Here is a 24,043-nt window from a genome sequence, read left to right on the forward strand (position 1 = left end):
TTCCTCGCGCGCGTTCGACGCGGCTTCGACAGTTTCATAACCTCGGATGCACAGCCGCAGGACTCTTCTCGTGAGAAAAAAAAGAGAAGAAAGAATGAGAGAAATAGAAAAAGCTCGCTGAAGAAATAGAAAAAGGATGCCGCTAAAAACGAAATGAAAACAAAATTAAAGAAACTTGAGGAATCGGGTAGAAATTTAGAGAGACTGAAAAGCCGAACTTGAAAAATTAGAAAGAGAAACGAGACACGTGGGAAAAACGGTTCAATTATCATTGCGATTAATTAATTTCACTCGCCAATCCTCCTCGATTCGTAACTCAAAATCCACGTGCCCGTTCGCGAGATGGCGGAGGAATGCTTCCTTCAGCCTCGCGTACACGCAAGAGCTTCATACGTCTCAGAGACACCCTGTATATATTTATTTCGACTCGACGGCACACGAGGCTCTCAGGACCGACGCTGATGATATGCGCCGGTGTGAGCCCCCGAAGAAGAGGGCACGTATTTACTAACAAGGCGAAGACAAAAAATGCCTTCGTAAGCGGCAGGCTGTGTACAAAAGACCTCGCTAAAAACGCGCGCAGATAACAAACGCAGGTAACAACGGGGACGGTAACGGCGACAGGTAATTCCGCGCGAAAGCGCTCGAAGTAAATTGCCATCGATTGCGGCTGGTCTCTCGAGAGTAGGTCACGGCATGATTTCAATCGACAGACTTTAACGACTTAACGATCCGAACTATTGTCGAGCAGTTTATCGGCTCGGTGCAACGCACGGCGTGTTCATGTGAGCGCGCCGTCCGCACGCACGTGTGCTCTCTCTCTCTCTCTCTCCCTCTCTCTCTCTCTCTCTCTCTCTCTCCCCCTCTCTCTCCCTCTCCCGCTCTCTACCTCCTTCTCTCTCGCTCCACTCTTGGCGGTCTTACACGACACGCAATGAGGTAGCAACACGCGTCGCACGTATACACGCGAGTCCTCCGTATGAGATGGTTAAAAGATGATCGGGTGCGACGGTTGTGCAGTTATGTCATGCGTGGCGCGCACATGGTCGCCGCACGCGAGACGCATTATGTTACAATCGCCGTAAATCGCGCTAAAACACGCTCTCGCGCATCGTCGGTCGGCCGGCTTTTCAGCCGGCCGGAGTCGCGACGCGCTAAGTTATTTCTAATACGATAATGATAAAGTACACACACACACACACATATGCATGTATACACGCACACACGCACGAAGTGTACCTTAACCCCAGAACACACACCAGAATGCTGCTGAAAGATAAAACACGCTTGGTTCAGCTACGCCTTATCTAACGATAGTGTAAGAAGAGACTGGCGACATTTTCGTATGTCGGAGACACTTTTTTATATAGTTTAGTCCTGTATATCAAAGTCTGTGTATCAAAGCCAGCTTGAATTTAAGTCCAACGTTGGTTTAACCTTTTGATTGCCAGAGTGCCTTATATACAGAGTGAGACACTTAAAACAGGCCACCTGAACTAATTTGGAAATATGCAAGATAGGAGAAAATGTTGAGTACAGAGGTTGCAGAGTTTTAAGTGACGCATCACGGTACTGATATGACCTTGAACAGCGCCATCAAGGTTACGGGAAGGTCGTTTTGAGTTTTTAAACGGAAACCCCCATTTTTCACTACATCATCTTTTTCTACAAATTAATTTGAACAACTTTTGTTTGAAAGAGTTTTTTATTCGCCTAATATTTTTTGAGATATTTGAGGAAAAGTTTGGTAACTTTTTGACTTACAATACCTCGGTAATTATTTGTCGGAAGAAAAGTGGTGCCGGACCTTTTTTTCCTCTACGTGGTCTCAATAATATGCTGTTACAATAATGCCTTACCTTTTGTCAACCGTTGATATCGTAAGCCAAATATTGAAAAAGTTACCGAGTTTTCCTCAAATATCTCAAAAAATATTAGGAAAATAAAAAAATGTTTCAGACAAAAGTTGTCCAAATTAATTGATAGAAAAGGATGATATAATAAAAAATGGGGATTTCCATTCAAGTCTACCTTCCCGCAACCTTGATGACGTTGTTCAAGGTCATACTAGTATTGCTGTATGATCACTTAAAACCCTGCGATTTCTCTATTTAACATTTTTTCCATCTTTCATATTTTCAAAGTTTTTCAGGCGGCCTGTTTTACATGTGTTACCCCGCCTTGACACATCCATCGATATCATTAAGAATTTCCTGCCAACATTCTTATTTGGCCTTATTCGTGTTGGTGTCCATACATCTTCCTCGATAATGTCCTTTCTTTTTAATATCGAACCCGTCAGGTAACTTTTCTCCTCCATGGTCCAATCAGCCTCCCTACTTCGCTTTATTTTATTTGGCGTATCCATCGAGAATAATTTTGCTGTCACGAATTAAAAAAAGAAAAAGGAGTCTCAGAATGTAAACATGAACTTCAAAAGCCGCGCTTTGACAATTCCCTGATGACTGCATTTCATCGATTACGAAGTATCTGAAGGTAAATTGAATACGATTAAATACAAGATCATACTATGAATATCGCCCGAAGGGTCTAATTTAAGGGTTTTAATTTCTTCGGTCCGAATACCAAAGTTCGGGGAAACGTCTCTGGATAACATAACCTTAATTCACCGTTAGTCCATAGATAGACTAGATTATCAGAGGGCCAACTAAGCCAGGACTAAAGTAAGATTATCACGGTTTATGTTGTCTCTGAACAGCATCCTTAGGGTCTTCCAAACTTCGTAAAAATTGAAATTTCGTCAAATGTTCTATTTTCAACATTTATTTTTTACTCTTCACAACTTAACGAAATATAAAATTTCTCGCTATTGTGATCTATTCAGGCATATTCCTAAATCTCAGAGAGCTTCAAAAAAAGAAAAATATATTAGACTGAACCGAAAGCACAGCCTATCAGAGTTACAAAGATTTCCCAGACCGATATGTGATTCTGTGACGGTCCGGAAGGTGTGTGTTTTAGGGTTAGCGGTATATAATCACTGATAAGATATTTAAAGAAAAATCCTTAGGGTTTATTAGGAGGAAGAGCAACTGTATATGAAAATAGTGGCAACCATTGGTTGAAACAGCTACGAGAAAACAAGTGCAGTGCTACATTCATATAAAGTTACCCTTCGCTGATACGCTGGAGCCATTTTATTTCTTAAGGCTTCTTTAAACGCTGTAGAAATGCCTGCGCATGCGTGAGAGCGAACTGGTCAACTCCGGAGAAATCTCTCAACGAGCGAAAATGGAACAAATGGATATAGAAAAGTCCACAACTACCACGAAGGAATTTACGCAAAGCGGAGCTAATCAGCTCGACTCTCGGAAGGCTCATGCGGCTTCCAGCCGTTTCTTCTTGTTTAACTGCGGTTTCCATTATAGTCATAGCTCGAGATACTTTGCCGAAGTCATTCACGGGGAGAAAAATGTTTGGTCGAGCGAGGCGATCTTCTGGTGAAACGCCAACGACACGGAAATTCCGCTGAGAGTTATCAGAATCCAGTCTGAAGCATCGAGCTCTCCGGCGAGCCTGAAAAGAATTCGTCGAAAGCTACTTTCAAGCGGGATTTCTGAATCGCCTAATCGCCGGAAAATTCACTGCTTCATCCCCAATCAAACATTTTTCTCCGTGTCGATTTTGTAAAATCGCGTTCTTCATAGCTTCGCTTGTCTGGCTTGGCCGGCGAGAGAATCGCGATCGACCGGCTTTGCAGGCAGGTCGATTCACGTCAAGTTCGTCTCTCCGCGTCACTCAGCGCTTCTTCAGCATCTCCTCCTCCACGTCCAGTGGCAGTATCTTGTAACGGTCAGAATGCTGCAACTGCCGCCGACTGTCAAGGTCCTCCGCTAGCTGCTGCAGCAGCTCCTTGAACACGTAATTGTCCAAGTTCTTGGCGATGTAGAAGAGGAAGAGCCAGTCGCCGAAGTAATACTCGTGCGTGACCCTGAGCACGTTCCACGGATTGAACTTCCCGGGGCAGGCCATGGAAAACACGAGCTTGTTGAATGACGTGCTCCTGCAAGCGAAAAACCGCGAATGACAGCCGCGAGACGTCACCGACGGCAGAATCTGCCGGCTCTCTCTCTCTCTCTCTCTCTTATCGCGCCGCCTTAGTCTCTCCTCCGTCTAACTTGCGTTATTCATGCGCTATTTTTAAATACACCGTGCGCGCATTGGATTTCGCGGTTTTATCGGCGCGGCTCGCAGATGTGTCGTTACGAGGCGCAGGCGCCTTCTCATTACATGCAATTACGAAATCTAATATAATATATCGTTATATAATAACAACATATATATGAAGGAGAGAGACAGCACGTTGCGATGAGCAAGTCATCATGAGTCTTCCTCTCCTTCTCTTTCTTCGCTGAACTCGTGCGTTTTCGTCGTGAACTTTTCACGTCGTCGGAAAGATCTTCTTTCTGTTTTTTCTTTTTTTTCGTTCAACTCGCGCACGTCTCTCGAAATTTGCACGTCGGGAAAGGCGAAGCCGTCAACGGAGCGAAAACGGAGTTCCACTCGTGAGAGAGAAAGAGAAAGAGAAGAGAAACGCGAATTCGCGAGGCGATAACGTCGCGCTCTCTGACGGCGGAAAAACACGCGGAGACAAAGTTTAGCAACCTCGCGTGGAGGATCATGGTCAGGATCCTCCAAAGCAATCCCAAACCGGTTACCACTGCCAGCACGATAAACCAGAACCAGAGGACCGTGTAGATCTTCTCGTTGACGATGTTCAGCGCCATCACGCACAGCGCGTCGTGCTTCTGTATGGTGCCGGAAGGGCCGAACTTGTGGAAAATGCACTTGGTTACCTGAAAACACAAGTGCATGTATTCGTTCTCAGTGGTCCTGCGCAGCGATTGATCCTGGGGAATCTGGGTCTTCACGAGGAAAGAATTTGAACATTAAAGTCGCGAAGATCCCGCCAAACGTTAAACTAAAGTGACGACAAACCGAAACGTTTTTAAAATTCTTGATCCAAACGCTTCTTAAGCGATTTTAGGCGTTAAGGTCGATAGAAAAAGATCGCGAGATTCCAAGAGCCCCGTTGCGAGACTCGAAAGTCCAAGGTGAAGAATAATTAGGATAATATGTGCAGAGCAATTAGCATGCAGGATGGGGAGAAAGAGACGGTCCTCCTGAATAAATTTTAAAATATGCAAGACAGAAATGAATGTTAAATACAAAAATTGTAGGATTTTAAGTGACGCCTCTACGATACTAGTATGACCTTGAACAGCATCATCCAGGTTATGAGAAGGTCATTTTGAAATTTTTAATGGAAACCCCCATTTTTTTATTACATTACCTTTTCTACAGATTAATTTGGACAACTTTTGTTTGAAACATTTTTTTATTCGTCCAATATTTTTTGAGATATTTAAGAAAAATTTTGGTAACTTTTTTAATGGCTTACGATATCTCGGTAAAATTATTTGTCGGAAGGAAAAATGGTACTGGACTTTTTTATTCTATTTGGTCTCAAGTTTATATTGTTACAATATTGATTTAACTTTTGTTAACTTATCGACCTTTGAAAATTTCAAAATCATCAAATTAACAAAAGTCAGAGAGAGCTGTCGTAACAATATATTTTTGAGACCAAATAGAATGAAGAAATCTAGTACCACTTTCTCTTCTGACAAATAGCCGAGATATCGCAAGCCAAATATTGAAAAAGTTACCAAAAGTTTCCCTCAAGTATCTCAGAAAATATTAGGCAAATAAAAAATGTCTCAGACAAAAGTTGTTCAAATTAAATGGTAGGAAAAGATGATAAAATAAAAAATGGAGGTTTCCATTTAAAAAATTCAAGATGATCTTCTCGTAATCTTGATAACGTTGTTCAAGGTCATACCAATAATGCTATATAATGCATCATTTACAACTGTATAACTTTTATACTTAACATTTTCTTCTATTCTATATATTTTCAATGTTATTTAAGAGGCCCGATCCTTTTTTTTCCACCCTGTATATGAAATAAAATATTAAATAAAGAGGCGTTCGGTGAAAATGGAGGAATTATATTTAATCGCTAGATTTCTTGGAGTGTCGCTCGAATAGCGGTGAATATTACGTATGTAATATTTTTTAAGGAATAATAGTAAATAATTTTAGCCACACTTTTGTGGACTCGAGAATTTTGTTGCAGTTTTCACCGCAGCGAGATTAGAAAGGGTTATTCACATGGCGTTACTTTTGTTTGCTTAATTCGCCGGCAGAAACTGCCTCTAGACGATAGATCTCCATTCACCAGAGTTTACCATTTAGAATTCGCTGGTAAAAACTTCCTCTAGACGCTCGATTTTTATGCGCTGAAATTTAAAAGACGCGGCATTTAGTGGTCAAAGTTGAACGCGTCGAATTTTGTCGCAGCGACTACCAGACGTCGCGCCTTCTAAATTTCAGACTCTAGCAAACATAAAAATCTTCTATTGCCTAGAAGAAGTGTTTACCAGCGAAATCGCTGGCGAATTGAGAAGCTCGTCGAAAACGAAGAAAAACGACACCTTAAGACTCGCCAGCGAAATTCGAAGGGACTCGGCAGATCCCCGCCTCGCTCATGACGGAACACGAGGGTGGCGACACGGAGGAGGCTGTACCTTCGGGAACACGATATCGAGCGGATCCGTCTCGTCCTTAGGTACCGGCTCGGCGACTGACTGACCGAGTCCGAGGAAGGCGCCGCCGAGGAACCAGTCGGTCAAGTAAATTTGCATGATCACGTTGGCGAAATTCATGACCTCGCAAAAAGTCAGGCCGTATGCCCACGGTCGATTGAGGTGCAGGCGGTTGAGGAAGCCGATGCGGATCTGCTGTATCTTCTCGTCGCGCTCGCCCCTCGACGGCACCTTGAGATTGTCCGACACCTTCAGCTCCGTCTCGCTCAGCGCTAAGGACGCCATGTGCAGGCCCGACACCAGCATCTTCAAGCGGCCGCCTGAAATGAAGCGATCGCGGCTCATAATCGGGACACCCGCGATTCACCTACCGGGTGGCCCACAGGATTTTAGGCTGCTCCTGCCGCGAGCAGCCTAAAGTCCTTCGTTTATGACGTTCGAAGGGATACGTCCGAAAAATGACACATGAGCGGAAATGCTGCTCGACGACGACTTTTGGTATCCCGAGAACCGCACGGACCTCGATCACTCTGGTCTGAAATTTTACACTTCCCGGGAACTTTCGAGTCAAATCATTCGTGCCCCTCGAAGGACGGAACGAGGACACGGATTTAAGAAATTCAATTCATTTCTCATAAACTAGAGGAAACGCACGTGACGTCGCTACTGGTTCGATTTTCCTCGCGTCGCTCTCTTTTTCACGCAAAACATGTATCGGGTGACCAAGACAATTCGTGCGGTCTTCGTTGGCGGCTCACGTGGTGACCCTTGGCGCTCGTAAAAATCCGATTGCGTCGGGCGGCTCGTAATAAACCTGGTCCTGCAAGATACGCGGGAAAAAGCCTCAGTTCGTGTAACCGGATAGCGGGAGCGGAAGTCCCTTGATGGAAAATAACCTCTCTTAGCCGTGGCCGAAGCCATTTGTCCAGACGCCAGGCTGCCGCGAAATTCGCCCGAGACAACGGAGAGCAATTAGAAGCGACTGGAAGCCTCCTGCGGGGATCCTTTCGCTTCCGTAACCGAGCCTCTTCTCTCTGATCTCGATTCTTCGGCCGCACCGAGACGGAAACATCTTCTCCGTCGAGAAGAAGCCGCGTGATCATCGGCTGGCGTTCGCGCGAGCCTTCGTCACGATTTCTCGCGCGTTTCTGAATTACATCTTCCTCTGGCAGCATAAGAGAGCGATAGAGAGAAAGAGAGAAAGAGAGAGAGGAGTGCCGAGAGGGTTGAGAGAGCCGCAGGATCGAGCGGTCCTTCCGTGACTTCTCCGAACGCTCGCTTCCCGTTGCTGCTGCTTTTGTAAATATCGCTTTTGTAAATAACGCGAGGGAGCCAACGTGCGGCGCAGCTGCGAAAGTATGTCGGAAATGTTACACGATTAGATTAGCCGAGTGACGCTAGAAAGATTGATGATGATTAGCTCGTCGCCCGAGATAATAAACTGCTCGCGCGGTCTCTTGTGCGTCGCGGAGTCGCGAGAGGACGAGAGAAGAAGGCCGCACGCGGGAGAAGGAGAACTCGCTCCTCGGCTCGGGGGCAAACTCTGCCGGAAGTGATCTCATTGACGGGATATCTTCGCTATCGCGGATTAGAAACATTTGATCGATAACTGGGAAGCGATTAATTTAGCGGAAACTCTTCTAGCCGCTGACGTAAGAATATCCGAGCCGAGCGTGGACATAAGACCACGCAGTGATCAAAGATCGCAGCGACATTTCCTTCAGCTCGACGAGCTCCGCGACGCATTCCGAGAATGGCCGAAAAGCTCGTCCTGTCGAATGCGGGGTGCGTTGGGAGTCGAGGACGATGTCGCAGTCTTCGATCGGCCGATTGTACTCTAAGGGCGGATTCACACCTGGGCAGAAAATCAGAAAGCAGAAAGGCAGCAGCCAATCAGAACTCGCGCTGATAGTCTGTCTCTCTCTTGCGAGAGCTTTTCTCTCTGCCATTCTCTTGGCTTCTGCTGTTCTGCTTTCTGCTTGCCTGCCAAGGTGTGAATCCGGGGAACGTGTCCGTTCAGACATGTCGACTTTTCTCATATCGACTTTTTTACGCGAACTGATTTTTTCCACACGGAGATAAAATCTCAGCTGGTCGTATGACGAAGATCAGACAAAAGATCGACGAGGAGAACTGAAAGTGATATCTTCGTCGTTAGCTGATGGAAAAACATGCAGAGTCGGTTGAGATCACCGCGAACAATCGGATCATCGAAAAACTTTCTGTTCCTGAAGAGCGAGTTTTTGTCTGACCCTCAGGACCCGAGAAACAGTCGGCTGCAAGGTTGCCGAATTTGGGACTTGTGTCAATATAATCGTTCGACCTTCCATTCTTCGCCACAAGTAGTGCGGCATGTAGAAAAGCAGCGCCTGGAAGAACAACACGAACGGCACCCATTGGTAGTAAGCGTGGTGTATGACAGGATCGTCCTTGCCGGCCGGCCCGACGCCAAGATGCGGCAGCTCGCCTTGCTGCACCGCGGTAGAGTTCAGATGCTTCACCTGAGGAGCAAACGATAGGCGATTAACGACGTCGCGAACGGCCCGCGTCAAGCGGGAAATCATCCCCCCTCCCCACCACGGAAAATTCGATCTTGCTTTTGAAGACTGACGAACATCAACAATTTAATATTTATATGTACATATAATTTTCTTCTTTTATATACAAAGTTGTGAATTTTTATGTATTTTAATAGTAAGTCTGTATTGCTGTCGCTGTCATTAATTGTTAAAGATGAAGTGTCAAGGAGAAAATCAGAAAAAGATTCACCTTCGTACATTTTCTTAATTAGGTTATAAGTTAGAAGCGTCTCCATGTCGATAACCACGCACAACCGTTAACATTTTTAGGTTAGGAAGTTACCCCCGCCATGTTCGATCGGAAATCTCATCAGCCCATCGGCAGAAGGAGCCGATGGATCTGATGGATGACTTCAGCGCTGCAAATAAGGACGGATCGATCGATGTATTAAAAGACTCAGCCGGACACTCGTAGCGTAACCCGCGAATTCTTCAGCGGATAAAGACTTTATCTATCATTATCTTTACGCCCGGTGTGTATCGACGTAAAAATAATAACGCGCGGCAGATAATACAGATGTTTATCGGGAAAGAAAATGGGCCTCCCAGATATAAAAGCGCGTGTGCGTGCGTGAGAATCAATGAATGAGGCGCAAAGAAAAGAAAAATTTTTACGAGTCGAAGTGGCAAAATTGAAAAATACGGCGCGCGGAAATGACAGAATGCAGGAGTACAAGGACGATGAGAGCCTAACTGCGGATGTAGCGGCGATTAGTCGAAGCAGCGAAGAATAATCGTTTTCGACACCAAGCCTGATCCGAAGACTTTGGTTGTAGTTATGAAGTTGGTAGGACTTAAACTAATCCCATAATTGATCAGCTGATCAAGACAATAAGTAATAAAAGGTCTATCCATTTCTCTATCTAACATTGCAAAATTAAATTAGCTAAGTTGTAAATAGAAATAGTACATGGCTGTGACGTCCAAGCGTGATCAGCTGATCAGCTGATCAAAGTTCAAGGCCTACCAACCTCGGAATTAAAACCGAAGTTTCCGAAACCGATTTCGGAACAGGTCTACCAACCCGCCTTAGGAAGATCCCAAACTCGTATCAGACTACGGATTGGGATTGAGTATTGGATTGAAATTTAACCAATCAGAGCTTTACAGCCGTTTAGCAGGAGTTTACTACATTTGAGATTATTTTCTTTTTTCCAATTGGTCCAATTTCCAAATTTCAATCCAATTTCAATCCCAATCCATAGTCTGATACGGGCTTTAGGCGATCATAGTGGCTGAAACGAAAGGATCCTCGCATCCGCAATTTGGCGCTCTCATTGTCCGCGTATTTTCGTTTTCTGGCTTCAGGCTACTCCTCGACTGCGATTCCCGGCTGACAAGCGGCTCGACTCACCACGGTATAGGTGGACGTGAAGAAGCAGAAGGTCTCGATCACCTTGCTCGGCACACCAGCGTCGGCGATACACCTTTTTTCACAAACAGCAAAAACCATCGTCAGACTTCCAAATTTCATTTATTCCGCTCGAGAGAATCCTCAAGCTGATATACCTGATATGCTCCCCGATAAACTGCCTGGAGGACACGAGAATCGACGCGACGAGCAGCAACAAGAACGTCACCCTGTAGTGCAGCCTGAAAACTAAACGGTGCGTCTCTCTACGTAATCTGATGCATCATTCTTACGAGATAAAAGCGGGAGACGCGGTGGAGCCGAATTTCCACGGAGGCGACGCGCCGAGCAAGTCGGGGGAAAGCATCGCAGAGACGGTTCGTTACCGAGATTGTCGATGGACACCGACTCCTGATTGACTTTGAACTTGACGTGGTCCTTGAGGACCGAGAAAGCCGCGAACACGGTGGTGGCAGCCGGCATGGCTGGCTTGCCGCGCGATCCCCCGGCGGAAACCAAGTCGATCTCTTCAACGGAAGTCGCTCTTCTTGTTTCCGCGAGCGGTTTGAGATCCGCAATCCCGACGATCGAGCGTGCACTGAAAGCTCGGCGGCGGCGAATCTCGCGCGCGTTATCTCGCGACCGGCCGGCGCGAGCGCCTCACAAAACGACGTATCATCGACAAAGACGTTTATTATTGTCAAGACACTCCGCGATAACAGAGGCGAGATAACAGGTCGCGGAATTAGACGACGCGGAATTAAACGCGTCACGAGCGTGATACGAGCGATCGGCCCCGCGGCGCGGCGCGGCGCGGCGCGGCGCGGCGCGCAGCACTGATTTACGATTTACGCGATCTCGACTCGCTCGATCCCGCCGTAATCGAGGCCGATGGACGTTGGCCTGCCACGCGGGTCTTACGATTCGTCGCTGCCGCGTCGAGATCTCGCGCGTTCTTGGATAACCCGTTTCGAACAGAATATTACGAGGTTTCAATTAATTCTGGTCTCATTTTGTTAATTTTTTATCTTTATCTTAAAGAAATGGTTAAATTTACATCGATCGATATTTTTGCGCCGACCTAATAACCTGGGCGGTTGAATTAATTCCGGTCTCATTTCGTCGATTTTGTTGTCTTTACCTCAAAGTGGCAAAATGGTGAGATTTACATCGATCGAAATATTTTCCGTCGTTAGCTGTGACTTTTTTGCGATGTCGCGCGTGCCGCGAATTATCAGGCGCAAAAATTATTGCTGCGAACATAATTGCGGTTTTTACGTATCGGGTATAAAGACACACACATCGGTTAAAAATTATATTTATTAGTCGAAATAATGACCATTGGCCTGCACACATTTCTCCCAACGGGAAACAAGTTTGTTTATTCCTGCAAGATAGATATTCTGGACAAGAGAATAGTAACTAGAAAAATCGGCGCCAAGCTCAAAGTAATAAAATAATAAAAACCGCAATTATTTTTGCACCAACCTGATATTAGGAGGTCGGATTAATTCCGGTCTTATTTTGTCACTTTTTTATCTTTATTTTAAAGATAGGTTAAATTTACATCGATCAAAATATTTTCCGTCGTTAGCTGTGACTTTTTCCCATTTTTCCGGCAACATAGCGATCCCACGACGATAGAACGATCTGTCTTTCGAAGCGATCCAATCAGACACACATTTTTGCACATCCTCGTAATTATTGAAGTGTGTATCTGCCAAAGCGTGTTGCATCGATCGGAATAGATGGTAACCAGACGGTGCTAGGTCTGGAGAGTACGCTGGGTGCGGAAGGATTTCCCATTCGAACTCTAACAATGATTGTTTAACGATCGAAGTAACATGTGGACGAGCATACCGTGCAAAAGAATCACTTTGCGTCTATTGCCGGCTATCGCTAGCCTGTTTTGCATCAATTCGTCACTCAATTTGTTCAATTGTTGCTGATATCGCTCCCCCGTAACTGTTCCATTCGGTTTTAGAAGCTCATAGTGCACCACACCTTCCATATCCCACCAAATACAGAGCATTGCTTTGTGGCCGTGAATGTTCCGTTTTGAAGTCGATGTTGATGGTTATCCTGGATCAACCCATGATTCTTTTAGCTCTGGATTATCAAAATAAATCCATTTTTCATCTCCAGTTACAATTCGTCACGAAAAACTCTCTTTTTCTGTCTGACAAGCGAAGACATGGCGATACTCAAACGATTTGCAATGGCACTTTCAATCAATTCATGTGGAACCCACTTGCCTTCCTTTTGAATGTTTCCCATGGCGTGTAGGCGTTTAGAAATTGTCGATTTATCGATGTTGAGTTGCTCAGCCAATTGTTTTTCCGTTTGAGCGGTGTTTTCATTTAATAATGCTTGCAATTTGGAATCTCCGAATTTTTTTGCTTGACCAGTACGTCCTTTGTCACTCCGATCGAAACCACCACTTTTGAATCGTCGAAATCAAAATTTACAATTAGAATACGATGGAGCTTGATCACTATAAGTTGTAATAAGTATTTTATGAGCTTCAATTGCCGATTTTTCAAATCAAACAAAAAAGTAATGAATGTCGAAAATGCAATTTTATATGACCCATTTTAGACGCGTGACAACAATGAAATTATCAATAACAATAGCGCGCAAACTGTCATATGTCACAGAGAAATGTCATATCTTTCAATGTGTGTTGCCAGAATTCGACATTCGTACTAACAATTACCTTGTTATAAAAGCCATCCATTGCTAGGGACCAGAACTAATTCAACCTACTAATACTTCTGAGGAAATGTGAATTGTTCGCAAAAATGCTCCGGGCGGGAAACTGAAGACACTTTTTCTTTTTTAATGCCTCCTTAAAATCAGACAGCTTCCATGCATTTCTTCCGAGGTTCCTCAGACGAACCTGAATTTCGCGAAGAGTGATTAAGCCAGAAAAATGGATTTTCAAAAGTTAAGCCGAGAATGTCATTGAAATTCTTTATCTGGAGCTTTCGTAGGCCATTGTTTACGAATAGGTAAAATTTTTTTAAATCCCCACACAGTACCCGATAAAAGTACCGGCAACGAACGCAAAGCGTGGAATGGAATTTAACCTCTAGAAACGTCGCCTGGCCGCCGCGATGGCAGCCCGACGCGTCATCCCGTTCACGAATTTATGTATCAATTATACGGCTCGGTGTCCTGTCCGCGGCTCTCCTACGCGTGGCCATTCAAAGGGCATTCACACATACTCATGACGTCCAATAAATTAGAAAGCTGCGGCACAACAACGCGCTCGTTACACGCAGTGTGACTCCACGCGTGCCGGCCTCCATTTATCCCGAAGGAGAAACGGCTCGTCTATGACGGGTGTTACAGAGTGTTAAGCAACTATTAGTCGTGCTGGTTCGCGTAGCAAAACGAGCGGAGAAGCAATCCGATGTGTGCTCAGGCCCAGATCGAAGTAATGAAGCGACAGGACTCGCGTTACGTTTCTCGCGACACGCGTGTGTGTCGCGTAAAGGCGCATTCACACCTGGGAAGAAAAGCAGAAAGCAGAAAGACAGCAGCCAATCAGAACTCGCGCTGATAGTTTGTCCTTCTCTCTCTCTCTCTCTCTCTCTCTCTCTCTCTCTCTTGCGAGAGCTTTCCTCTCTATCACTCTCTTGACTGCTGCCTTCTTGCTGCTTTCTGTTTTTCTGCCCAGGTGTGAATGCGCCCTAAATGCGTGTCGGTCGGGCCGGCGACATTTTCGAGAGCAGACGGCCACACAGCCTCGCTCATTTTCATGAGTGTGACGCAACGAGACGACGTCATAATGACGGCAGAACAGGGAAATCGTCGCAGCCGGGTATGAATTTATGTTTCACACGGAGTGCAGATTTCAATAATATTAGGTGAATCGGAAAGTTCCATCTAGCGGCAAGTAGCTAGAACTGTCGTTAGTCTCTAATGTCTAAACGAAGCTTAATGGTTTGTTTTGACATCTGTCAATAACATTCAGTACATAAAAGTATATACGTTTGCATCAATAACATTGTTTTTTACTGCATCGAAAATGTCGAAATTTGAGCTAAATAAGCGTCATTTGCGCGAAATGTTAATCTTTTGCTTCAATTAGAAGAAAACTGCAGTTGAAGCTCATCGAATGCTTGTAGAAGTTTATGATGATAATGCTCCTTCCGATAAAACATGCAGAGGATGGTTTCGACGCTTTAAAAGTGCTGATTTTGATGTAGAGGACAAAGAGCGTTCTAGACGGCCAAGAGTATTCGAAGACGAAGAATTGCAGGCATTGGTGGACGAAGACCCATGTCAAACGCAAGCATGCATTAAATTGTGCTCAATCTGTCATTTCCGATCGTTTGAAAGCCTTAGGAAAGGTTTACAAGGAAGGAAAATGGGTCCCGTATGAACTGAAGCCAAGAGACATTGAAAGGCGAAGAACCACCTGCGAAATTCTGCTTGCTGGGCAACAAAGAAAGGGGTTTTTACATCGTATCATCACTGGGGATGAAAAATGGATTTATTTTGACAACCCCAAACGTCGAAAAACTATTTGCGATCCCGGCCAACCTTCAACATCGACGCCAAGGCGGAATATCCACGGAAAGAAGGCAATGCTCTGTATTTGGTGGGATCAGAAGGGTGTGCTGTACCATGAGCTGTTGAAAAATGGCCAAACAGTCACAGGGGATCTCTACAGAGAACAAATGATCCGTTTGAGCCGAGCATTGCACGAAAAACGACGAGAATATGAAACGAGACAGCATAAAGTGATTATGCTTCATGACAACGCTCGGCCTCACGTCACAAAATCTGTCAAGGAAGCACGTTAGAAGCACTTCGCTGGGAAGTGTTACCCTATGCGGCTTATTCACCGGACTGTGCCCCTTCCGACTACCACTTGTTTCGGTCGATGGCACACGCACTTGCTGACGAATGCTTCAATTCTTATGAAGACGTCGAAAAATGGGTCTCTGACTGGATAGCCTCCAAAGATGAATCATTCTTTCGCCGCGGAATCGCTTGCTGACCGAAAGATGGAAAAAAGTTATCGCTCACGATGGACGATATTTTGATTGATGTACTTTTTCTCACTTTATTTCTTAAATAAAGCCATATGTTTTGCAAGAAAACGGACGGAACTTTCCGATTGACCTAATATTTGCAGGCCGGCTTTACAATTGCTCGCTAAACTCGACTGGGTTTGATTTTGCTATCAGATACTTGGCGTTGATATCTAATGAGCGAGATTAATTATACACTTTATTTATCTGACGCTGTTCTACTCGCTAATTCGCTGAATCAGTCAAAACGTTCGGGGCGATTTCTCTCAGTCGGGTTTTGTTATCCAATATTTCACGTTGATGATTTCCCGCGAAATGGATTAAGTCATAGATTTGTTTATAGATCTGCAGCCTATTCACTAATCTCGGATCAGTTGCGAATGCTAGAGTCGACTTTTCAGTGAGATTTGCATTGATTTTCATAAGCGGAATAGAGCGTAGATTTTATTTGCAGGAACACGCGCGGTTTTACAGCTGCTTTGAGGTTAGGTCAATCAAAAGGTGCGATTCGATTGTTCGAGTCAAATTTGATTGTACTGCATCCGACGAAGAGAAATTGTTCATCGACCACATAGCTATAGAAGCTTGCCGTCGAATGCACGCGAGAATGAAAAGCGAACTTGCCTCGACTGACTCGATAACTGGAAATGGAATTTAGTCGAACGAACGTGATTTTCTCGGTCCTTCTTGAGATGAAACTTGAAGAAGTCATGCTTGAAACACTCGAGAAGTGACTGAGCCATCTAGTAGCCACCTAGTAGGCTAATGCCTCGACTAAATCGTCCGTCACTGCGGAACGAATTAACATACTCTCGTCTACAGCGGCGAAACGTGATGCGAGTAAACAACGATGATCTAAATTTAGAGAGACAAAGAGACACGCTCGGCGGATAGTGGAATAGATTTGTTTCGAAGGCTCTCTTACATGCTCGCTCTCTCGGCACGATTACTCACTCGATGCTGCTTAAAGTATATTAATTCATTGAAGCGGAAGGGAACCGACGAAAGCCTGCGGAAGACTTCGCATTCCCACTGCAGCCAAGCTACCTTCGAAAGAGAGAAAGAGAAAAAGTGAAAGGAAGAGAGAGAGGGAGAGTAAATAAGTTGATTATACAGGGTGTCCGAGATCTTTTGGAAACAAAAAGTTGTAAAGATTAATCAGGTCGAACTGAGAAAAAGAGTCAAGTGCCATTTTGCGAAAATCGCAATAATTATTAAGTTATTAATGATTGAAAATGACCGCAGCCAGAGGCTTTTAATTGGTAAATTAATTGAAAATAGCCATCATGTTATAATTGTAGGTTAGGTCATTCTGAACAAAAAAGTCTCTTACCATTTTGGAAATAAATAGACCAATTTTCAAGTAATCAATTAAAAGAGTCTGTAGATGTGATTATTTTCAATCATTAACTGTCGCGATTTTTGCAAAATGGCACTTGACTTTTCTTTTCAGTTTGATCCGATTAATCCTCACAATTTTTCGTTTCCAAAAAATCCCAGACACCGTATAGAAAGAATTACTCATTTTCCACGGATTTTCTCGACTTTGATATATTTTACAAAGAGCGAAGTTTCGAGTAATTTTTAGACGATCGCATTGCGAGATACATCGCTCCAAAGTTTTGCAATCTCACATGGAATTATACTGGGAGGGTGTGAGTTATCATTTACGACTCTCGCTCAAACATATCGTGTATTATTCTTCTTTGTGTTTACATCATTTATTTACGCGTGTCTTCAAACGCACTTCAGCGATCCGTTGAGAACGTTCGAATCTTTCGCCTTAAGGCTCGTCTACATTAGCTGTAAGAGTAAGGCTGTAAGATAAATGAAATATTTTCATTCGCTGACAGCTTACGTTACAGCCTTACAGCCTTACTCTTACAGCCTTACTATTGTAGATGAGCCTTTAAACTAAACGGATGAGTTTATCGTAGACTCGAAAAAGATTCGCGAAGACCTGCGACAAGATTCGAGCTCAAACAGCATTTTGTAAAAATATTTCTCTCGCACATCTTAACTTCGCGTAGGCGCCCTTGCTGACCTCTTTATTGTTTCAGTTTCAGATATCATTCAGTGGGGGGATCTGAAGAATATCTCTGCGGAAAGCAAGCCATGTAAACACGGAACAACAACACGAACGATACGACGCAGCAGTACGTTCGAGATGATAACAGCTCGGTATGATGAAAAATCAGACTGCATTGTTTAAGTGTATCTTCCAGATTGAACCATGACATCCTCCAAAAATCCCAAGGAGACATAGATCGATATATTAGATGTACAAATTAATTCGATGCCTTTTTCATGAAATTCAAAATTTATTTTTTTATTTAATAAAAGGTCAAGTACAAGTTTAATATTCGATATAATTTCCAGGAGTGATGGAAATTATTTGCACAAAGGACCTAACCTAGCCCATTATTAATTATTTGCAAAAAGAACCTGCCCTAACCTAACCTATCCTATTTTACTGTACACTATTAGGTGTACAACTTTGCTCCCGCCGTTTTTTTTCCGAAATTCGAGGCTTTATTGTAAAAAACTGGTTATACATTTATGATTCAAAGTATTGTCCATCTCTGGCCACTACTTTCTTCCATCTTTCGGGCAACGTACGAATCCCGCATTGAAAAAACTGGTCATCTTTTGAAGCGATTCACGAATCGATCCAATTTCTTACTTCTTCGTAAGACCGGAAGTGCTGGTCAACCAGGCCGTGTGCCATTGATCGAAACAAGTGATAGTCAGAGGGAGCAACGTCTGGAGAATACGGCGGGTGGGGTAGGATTTCCCATTTCAACGTTTCCAAGTATGTCTTGACCACTTTCGCAACATGGGGTCGAGCATTGTCATGCTGCAAAATCACTTTATCGTGTCTCTCGTTGTATCGCGGCCGTTTGTCTTTCAATGCTCGGCTCAAACGCATTAATTGCGTTCGATAACGATCGCCTGTGATTGTTTCAGTCGGTTTTAACAGCTCATAATACACTACGCCGAGCTGGTTCCACCAAATACAGAGCATGACCTTGGAGCCGTGAATACTCGGTTTGGCCGTCGACGTGGAAGCATGGCCGGGATATGCCCATGATTTTCTGCGCTTGGAGTTATCGTAATGAACCCATTTTTCGTCCCCAGTCACAATGCGATGCAGAAATCCCTTCCGTCTCTTTGCCTTTCAAGCAACTGTTCACAAGCAAACTAACGCCGTTCAATGTCTCTCGGTTTCAACTCGTACGGCACCCAATTTCTTTGCTTCTGAATCATTCCCATGTCTTTGAGGCGTTTTGAAATTGCTTGTTGAGTCACTCCCAATGATCGTGCCAATTCTTCTTGACTTTGACACGAGTCTTCGTTAAGTAATGCCAATCCAATTCTGCATCTTCGAAAACCTTCTCTCTTCCACCGCTATGCCGATCTTCGACGTGAAAATCACCGTTCTTGAAGCGTTGAAACCACTCACGACACGTTCTTTCACTAATAGCGGCCTCACCATAAGTATTTGAGAGCATTCGATGAGCCTCAGCCGCAGATTTCTTCATATTGAAGCAGAAAATTAAAACCTCCCGCAAATGACGAATTTGACTCGAAAACTGACATTTTCAATCGAGAAATAACTTTATGATGCAGCAACAAATCGACTAATGTTTCTATGGGGTTATGTTGACAGATGCCCAAGTTTATTGCATGACGTCTATGATCTATTTATTTCGACCACTACTTACCGCTAAAGCCATCAGTAGGAAAACGGCGGAAGCAAAGTTGTACACCTAATAAAAATGGAAATTTTGCGAAGATTAACAAAAATTTCTATGCAAGGTTAGGAAAAACTGATTTTAATCAATGAAGTATCAGAAGATTAAAACTTTTTAATTTTTTAATAAATTTTTTTACGAGAGAATGTATCTCACTTTTGCTAACCTTGCTAACCTTTGCTAATCTTCGTAAAATCTCCATTTGTAGCATACGGTAAACTCGTCGATTTAGTAAGGCGAAAGATTTGTGTAAACGGCAAATATCTAGGACGAGATTGTTCCATATCTGTAGCGCGATAACTTCTACAAACACAATTGCACTCAACGTACAATTTTATAGGTTAATAATTTTATAACTTTAAAGTCATATATCTCGAAAACTATAAGTGACCTCCATGTAATTGTATCAAGGAAAGTTATTTAAAATTTCATTCTTTATAACATATTTCAAGATGAAAAAAATCAGAGAAAAGTTACTTTTTATGCATATTTACCCAGAAGATTGTGCTCTCTGGGTTCTTATGTTGTTTGAGATTAACAGATATGAGCAAAGTGGACGTTTATGGGAGATTTCTATTTTATTGCGGTACTTGGCATTCTGAAACTGCGTCTGATGCAGCACCATAATTAATGAAGTCAAATGTGTACATAAAATTCTCGTTTGAAATATTTACAATAACGCAACTAAATAAATCCCGAAAACATCCCAGGACATCCTGGACACATTTGGGGGCTTAGAAACACACGCGTGATTCGAAGCGCGGATGACTCGGAAACTGCACCCTTCGTGACGTATCCGCGAGCCGAAGGAACCCGAGATGCGTAAGCTTTTTTCTGTGTAAACATATCCCGCATTCTCTTGCCCACACGTGCAACAAGCGAAATGACGATGTTCAATTATCCCAGCGATCGACGATGACGACTCCGATGACGCGACGCCGTGCCGCTCGAAATCGCGTTCGCGATCAATGAGAACGTTGACGGCGGCCGCTCCGGCAAGTTCTCACTAACAAAGCCGCCGGCCAGCTCCAATTGCAAATCCAGTTGTTAGTCGGCGAGTCGTAGAAACGACACGATACAACGCGATGTCCAAGAGGCGGTGCACGTGATCGTACAGAGGCATCGGCAACCCGAGTTCGCTCGGCGCGCGCGTTAGGGTGGCTACACACCGAGCGGACGGATGACGATTAGGGTTGCCAACTGTCCGGTTTTGACCCGGACCGTCAGATTTTCAGAAGTCTTGTCCAGTGTCCGGTTAATAAGTCAAACCGGACGTCATATGTCCGGTTTTCAAGTTATATCCAATCAATGGAATGAGAGTTCAGATTTTAGCAACGTTTCTCCGTTTCAAGCGCCTGCAAACGATCGAGCGCCACGAAAAGCCATCCAGTAGATGATCTGCCGATTCATCGTTCCATATATATTAAAAAAGTAATAGTTTATTATTTTATTCAATCAAATCTTGTTTGTAAAATTGTTTGGAAATTAATATTGTAAATAAATTCTTGTCATATTCTGTATTTAATGTAACGTTATGATTATTACTTCTGTCCGGTTTGGGTTTGTTTGTCAAAGAAGAAATGTCCGATAATTTTAACTTTTGGATTTGGCAAGCCTGATGACGAGCGACCAGCGAGCGCGGAAGTTTGGACACTCGAGCGTCGATTGATCGCCCGTCTCTCTTCCACTGGCGAAGTCGGGGAGGACGTTCGCTCGCTCGCTCGGTGTGCAATCGCCTTTATGCGGGGCTCGCTCGCGAGGTGTAGCTTACTAATCCCGCGGCTCGCGCTCGGAAGCCCCGACCTGGAATCTCGCTCGCATTCCCGGAGCTCGCAACGAGAGAAGCTCGCTAATCATTTCGAGAATCCCCAATGTGGACTTTGAGTGAGTCACGTAGCTCGAGGGATCCGCGGCTTTTCGTCGCGTCTTATCATGACGCCGCGACGCGACGCAGCGACTTTGTCATCTTTCGAGAGAATATTCGACGAAGAATGAGCTTCGCCTTTCGATCCGGCAATTGTCATCGCGCAACGTGAATCGACGCTCCGGCGCCCGGACACGTGTCGGTAACGGTATACGTGCGAACGGGACGGCTATGAGCGAGGAGTTTTACGCTCGGCGAGAAGAGATGAGAAGATCGCTTCAACCTGTTGGGAAAGAAGAAAAGGGAGACAGCCGCTGAACGACATCTTCTTGTCGGCGCACTTACTCATTTCTGAGAAATTATCGGGAATAAATTAGAATCTCCTCGTAAAAGTGAGAAAAATATGACACAATTGGAGCTTCAGGTGCTCGAAGTCAACCTTGTGTACTGAGCTTAACGAGTACATTAACCGCTTCGTTGGCATCGACGCACTTTTACGTCAAAATCAAAACGTGCCGTAAGTGGCATTGACGCACTAATACGCACGTCGTTTATTTTTTTATTAACTGATCCGATTTTCGTAAAAATTGATACTCTAAGGAATTTGAGATCGAAATATGGCAATTCAAAATGGCGGATACAAAATGGCGGAGCAAGAAAGTAAAAATCCATCTGATTATTATGAAACTCGGTATCTGGGAGTTTTTCAGGTGACTGAATAAGAAGTTGAGGTCAAAATGTGGAAATTCAAAATGGCGGATCCAAATGACCTCAAATCCGTACTCAGCCACTCGAAGAACATTTTAGTACCGACGTTTATAAAAATCAAGCATGATTTGTATGTTGCCATTTTGGGTCAATTGATGCTATTTCTCAGTGTCAACCACGAAGTGATTAATCGATCGCAACAAGTATCAAAATATCACAATACGCAACTCGGTTAATTTCTTACCTTATTCTCACGATTGTAGAGATTACTTTATCGCGTCAGATTGCGTCAGAAAAATCAATTGCGTGATCAACCGTGAGCCGAGAGATAAGAGATATGCGTAGCCTCCCGGAGGTTCTCGGATTACACCGATCTACCGTATTTGTGGTAATCCGATCAGTTCAAAGTACTTTTGTGCAATCGACGGAAACCAAAGACGCGGCGGTCAATTTCCCCGCGTGTTAAATTTCCCCTTTCTTCGACACACTCACCACTAGCGTCCCCAATGTCATCAATCTATCACCGGAGACCAACGTCACGCAATGCGCAGGCAACTCAAATTGCCTGTCGGCTACATTTCGCATGCGCACACCCGAGCCGGAATTTCGGTCTCACTTTCGACCTCAATGGCCCATTTCACTCGGGGTAGCTAATTTGCTACCCCGAAGCCTGCGTCAACCTTTCCTGGTTGTGCTTGACCCGCAACTTTGCCGAGAGGTCCTCTCAAGAAGCAGCGAGTGGCAAATTATGTATTTTCCGCCAATTAGCGGCGCTGAAAGTAGGACTTCATAATTGCTACGTGAGTTAAATCCCCATTGATTCTCCAGAATCTACAGATGTTGAGGTGGATGTTAGGGCCAAAATCTCGACTTGGGCGAACACGCACTATATCAAGTACGACTATTAAACGACTGCATGGACTATAGCGAGTGACTCTCGACTTTCGACAACGGCCGATTTTTCTCTGACGCAATTAACCGTTTCTGACACATGACTTAATAAGACACGGTGGTATCATCGATGACCTCTCCCTCCTCTCTCGCTTCCCACCATCATAGTACTCGATGTGTTAATTCCATTCCCGTTCTCGGCAACCGGTACGGCTGTCCAGCATCGTTTTTTTCTTCTTCTTTCTTCGACGAGTCTTCGTCCGTTCTCGTCAGCTGCAAGTATCTGGTTCTGCGGTCTCTGCGGCCGTTTCGTCCACGCGTCAGATTGATCGTCCTGTCTTTCATTAATTCCTGGACCGGCGCGCTGAATTTCGTCAGAGTATTTAAATTGGCAAAAATGGGTTTTCAAAGATTAAGCAATGTCGTTAAAATTTTATGCCTGGAATTTTTGAGGTTACCGTTTACGAGTATGAAGTGAAAATCTGTCGAATTCGAAACGGTGGGCTCAATATGGCGGCTAAAATTATAATTTTATTTCATCGATAAGACTTAAATACTGAAAATGCACAAAATTTTCATCTAAAAATTAATAAACGGCTAAATAACGAAATATCGAAACAAAACGAATAAACATAACTGATAATGATAGGTTATGTAAAATATGTGGATAACATTTTATTTGGGTCAGCTATATTGGCTTGAGGACACGCCACTTTGAATTTTTATTCACCATTAAAATTCACCGTCGAAGAGCGCGGCCTGAAAAAAGCCCAAAATACGATATTTTAACGTAAAACCTTTGCATTTCCCTCAAATTTATACAAACTGACCGTATTCCACCATCTAGAATTTTAAATCTCGAACTTTGACATTGAATGAAGAGAGCCTAAAGACCTTTAAACACCCAATTTTAGGAACAGTGAACTGCAAAACGCAATATTTTGTATTTCCTTCAAATTCATAGAGGCTGACCGTATTCCGCCATCTTGAATTTGGAATTTCGAATTTCGCCATTGAATGGAGCGAACCCACAAGGACCTTTAAATACTCAATTTTAGAAACAGTGAACTGCAAAACGCAGTACTGCATTTCTACCGCAACGTCGAGAGGTAAAATTTCTTCTTCTTTTTCTTCTTCTTCTTCTTCTTCTTCTTCTTCTTCTCTTGCGATGATGATAAATTTCGATCGACCAACGCGGACTTGCTCCACAGCCGGAGCTCA

The 24,043-nt window shown here is 44.0% G+C and overlaps 1 protein-coding gene and 1 long non-coding RNA gene across 3 annotated transcripts; one reads left to right on the forward strand and one right to left on the reverse strand.

Annotated features, from left to right (window-relative positions):
- Positions 1 to 3,419: 3,419 nt before the first annotated feature.
- Positions 3,420 to 11,370, reverse strand: Inx7 (innexin 7). Its single transcript, XM_011143315.3, has 7 exons — positions 10,946 to 11,370; positions 10,718 to 10,808; positions 10,563 to 10,635; positions 8,953 to 9,130; positions 6,612 to 6,949; positions 4,627 to 4,817; positions 3,420 to 4,024 (listed from the first exon to the last, which is right to left on the reverse strand). The coding sequence occupies exons 1-7, from the start codon at positions 11,040 to 11,042 to the stop codon at positions 3,760 to 3,762; spliced, it is 1,233 nt and encodes a 410-aa protein (XP_011141617.1). The 5' UTR covers positions 11,043 to 11,370; the 3' UTR covers positions 3,420 to 3,759.
- Positions 10,652 to 20,759, forward strand: LOC112588650 (uncharacterized). 2 transcript variants are annotated; one of them, XR_003112982.1, is made up of 3 exons: positions 10,652 to 10,815; positions 17,665 to 17,785; positions 20,070 to 20,759. It is a non-coding gene; the product is annotated as an uncharacterized LOC112588650 (long non-coding RNA). The 2 variants fall into 2 exon arrangements; XR_003112981.1 differs by lacking the exon at positions 10,652 to 10,815 and adding an exon at positions 17,531 to 17,596.
- Positions 20,760 to 24,043: the final 3,284 nt, after the last annotated feature.

The sequence above is a fragment of the Harpegnathos saltator genome, unplaced genomic scaffold (genome assembly GCF_003227715.2).
Source record: "Harpegnathos saltator strain DR-91 unplaced genomic scaffold, Hsal_v8.6 scaffold26, whole genome shotgun sequence".
In the NCBI taxonomy this organism is placed as follows: domain Eukaryota; kingdom Metazoa; phylum Arthropoda; class Insecta; order Hymenoptera; family Formicidae; genus Harpegnathos; species Harpegnathos saltator.

Bases quoted from the DNA above. Each gene is read 5' to 3' on its own strand.
- Inx7 (XM_011143315.3), bottom strand. From the start codon at position 11,042: ATGCCGGCTGCCACCACCGTGTTCGCGGCTTTCTCGGTCCTCAAGGAC. The intron at 6,950-8,952 runs GTCGAACGATTA...GCTTCATTTCAG, and splicing joins CTTGTGGCGAAGAATGGAAG to GCGGCCGCTTGAAGATGCTG. The intron at 4,025-4,626 runs GTTGCTAAACTT...TTTCGCTTGCAG, and splicing joins ACCATGATCCTCCACGCGAG to GAGCACGTCATTCAACAAGC.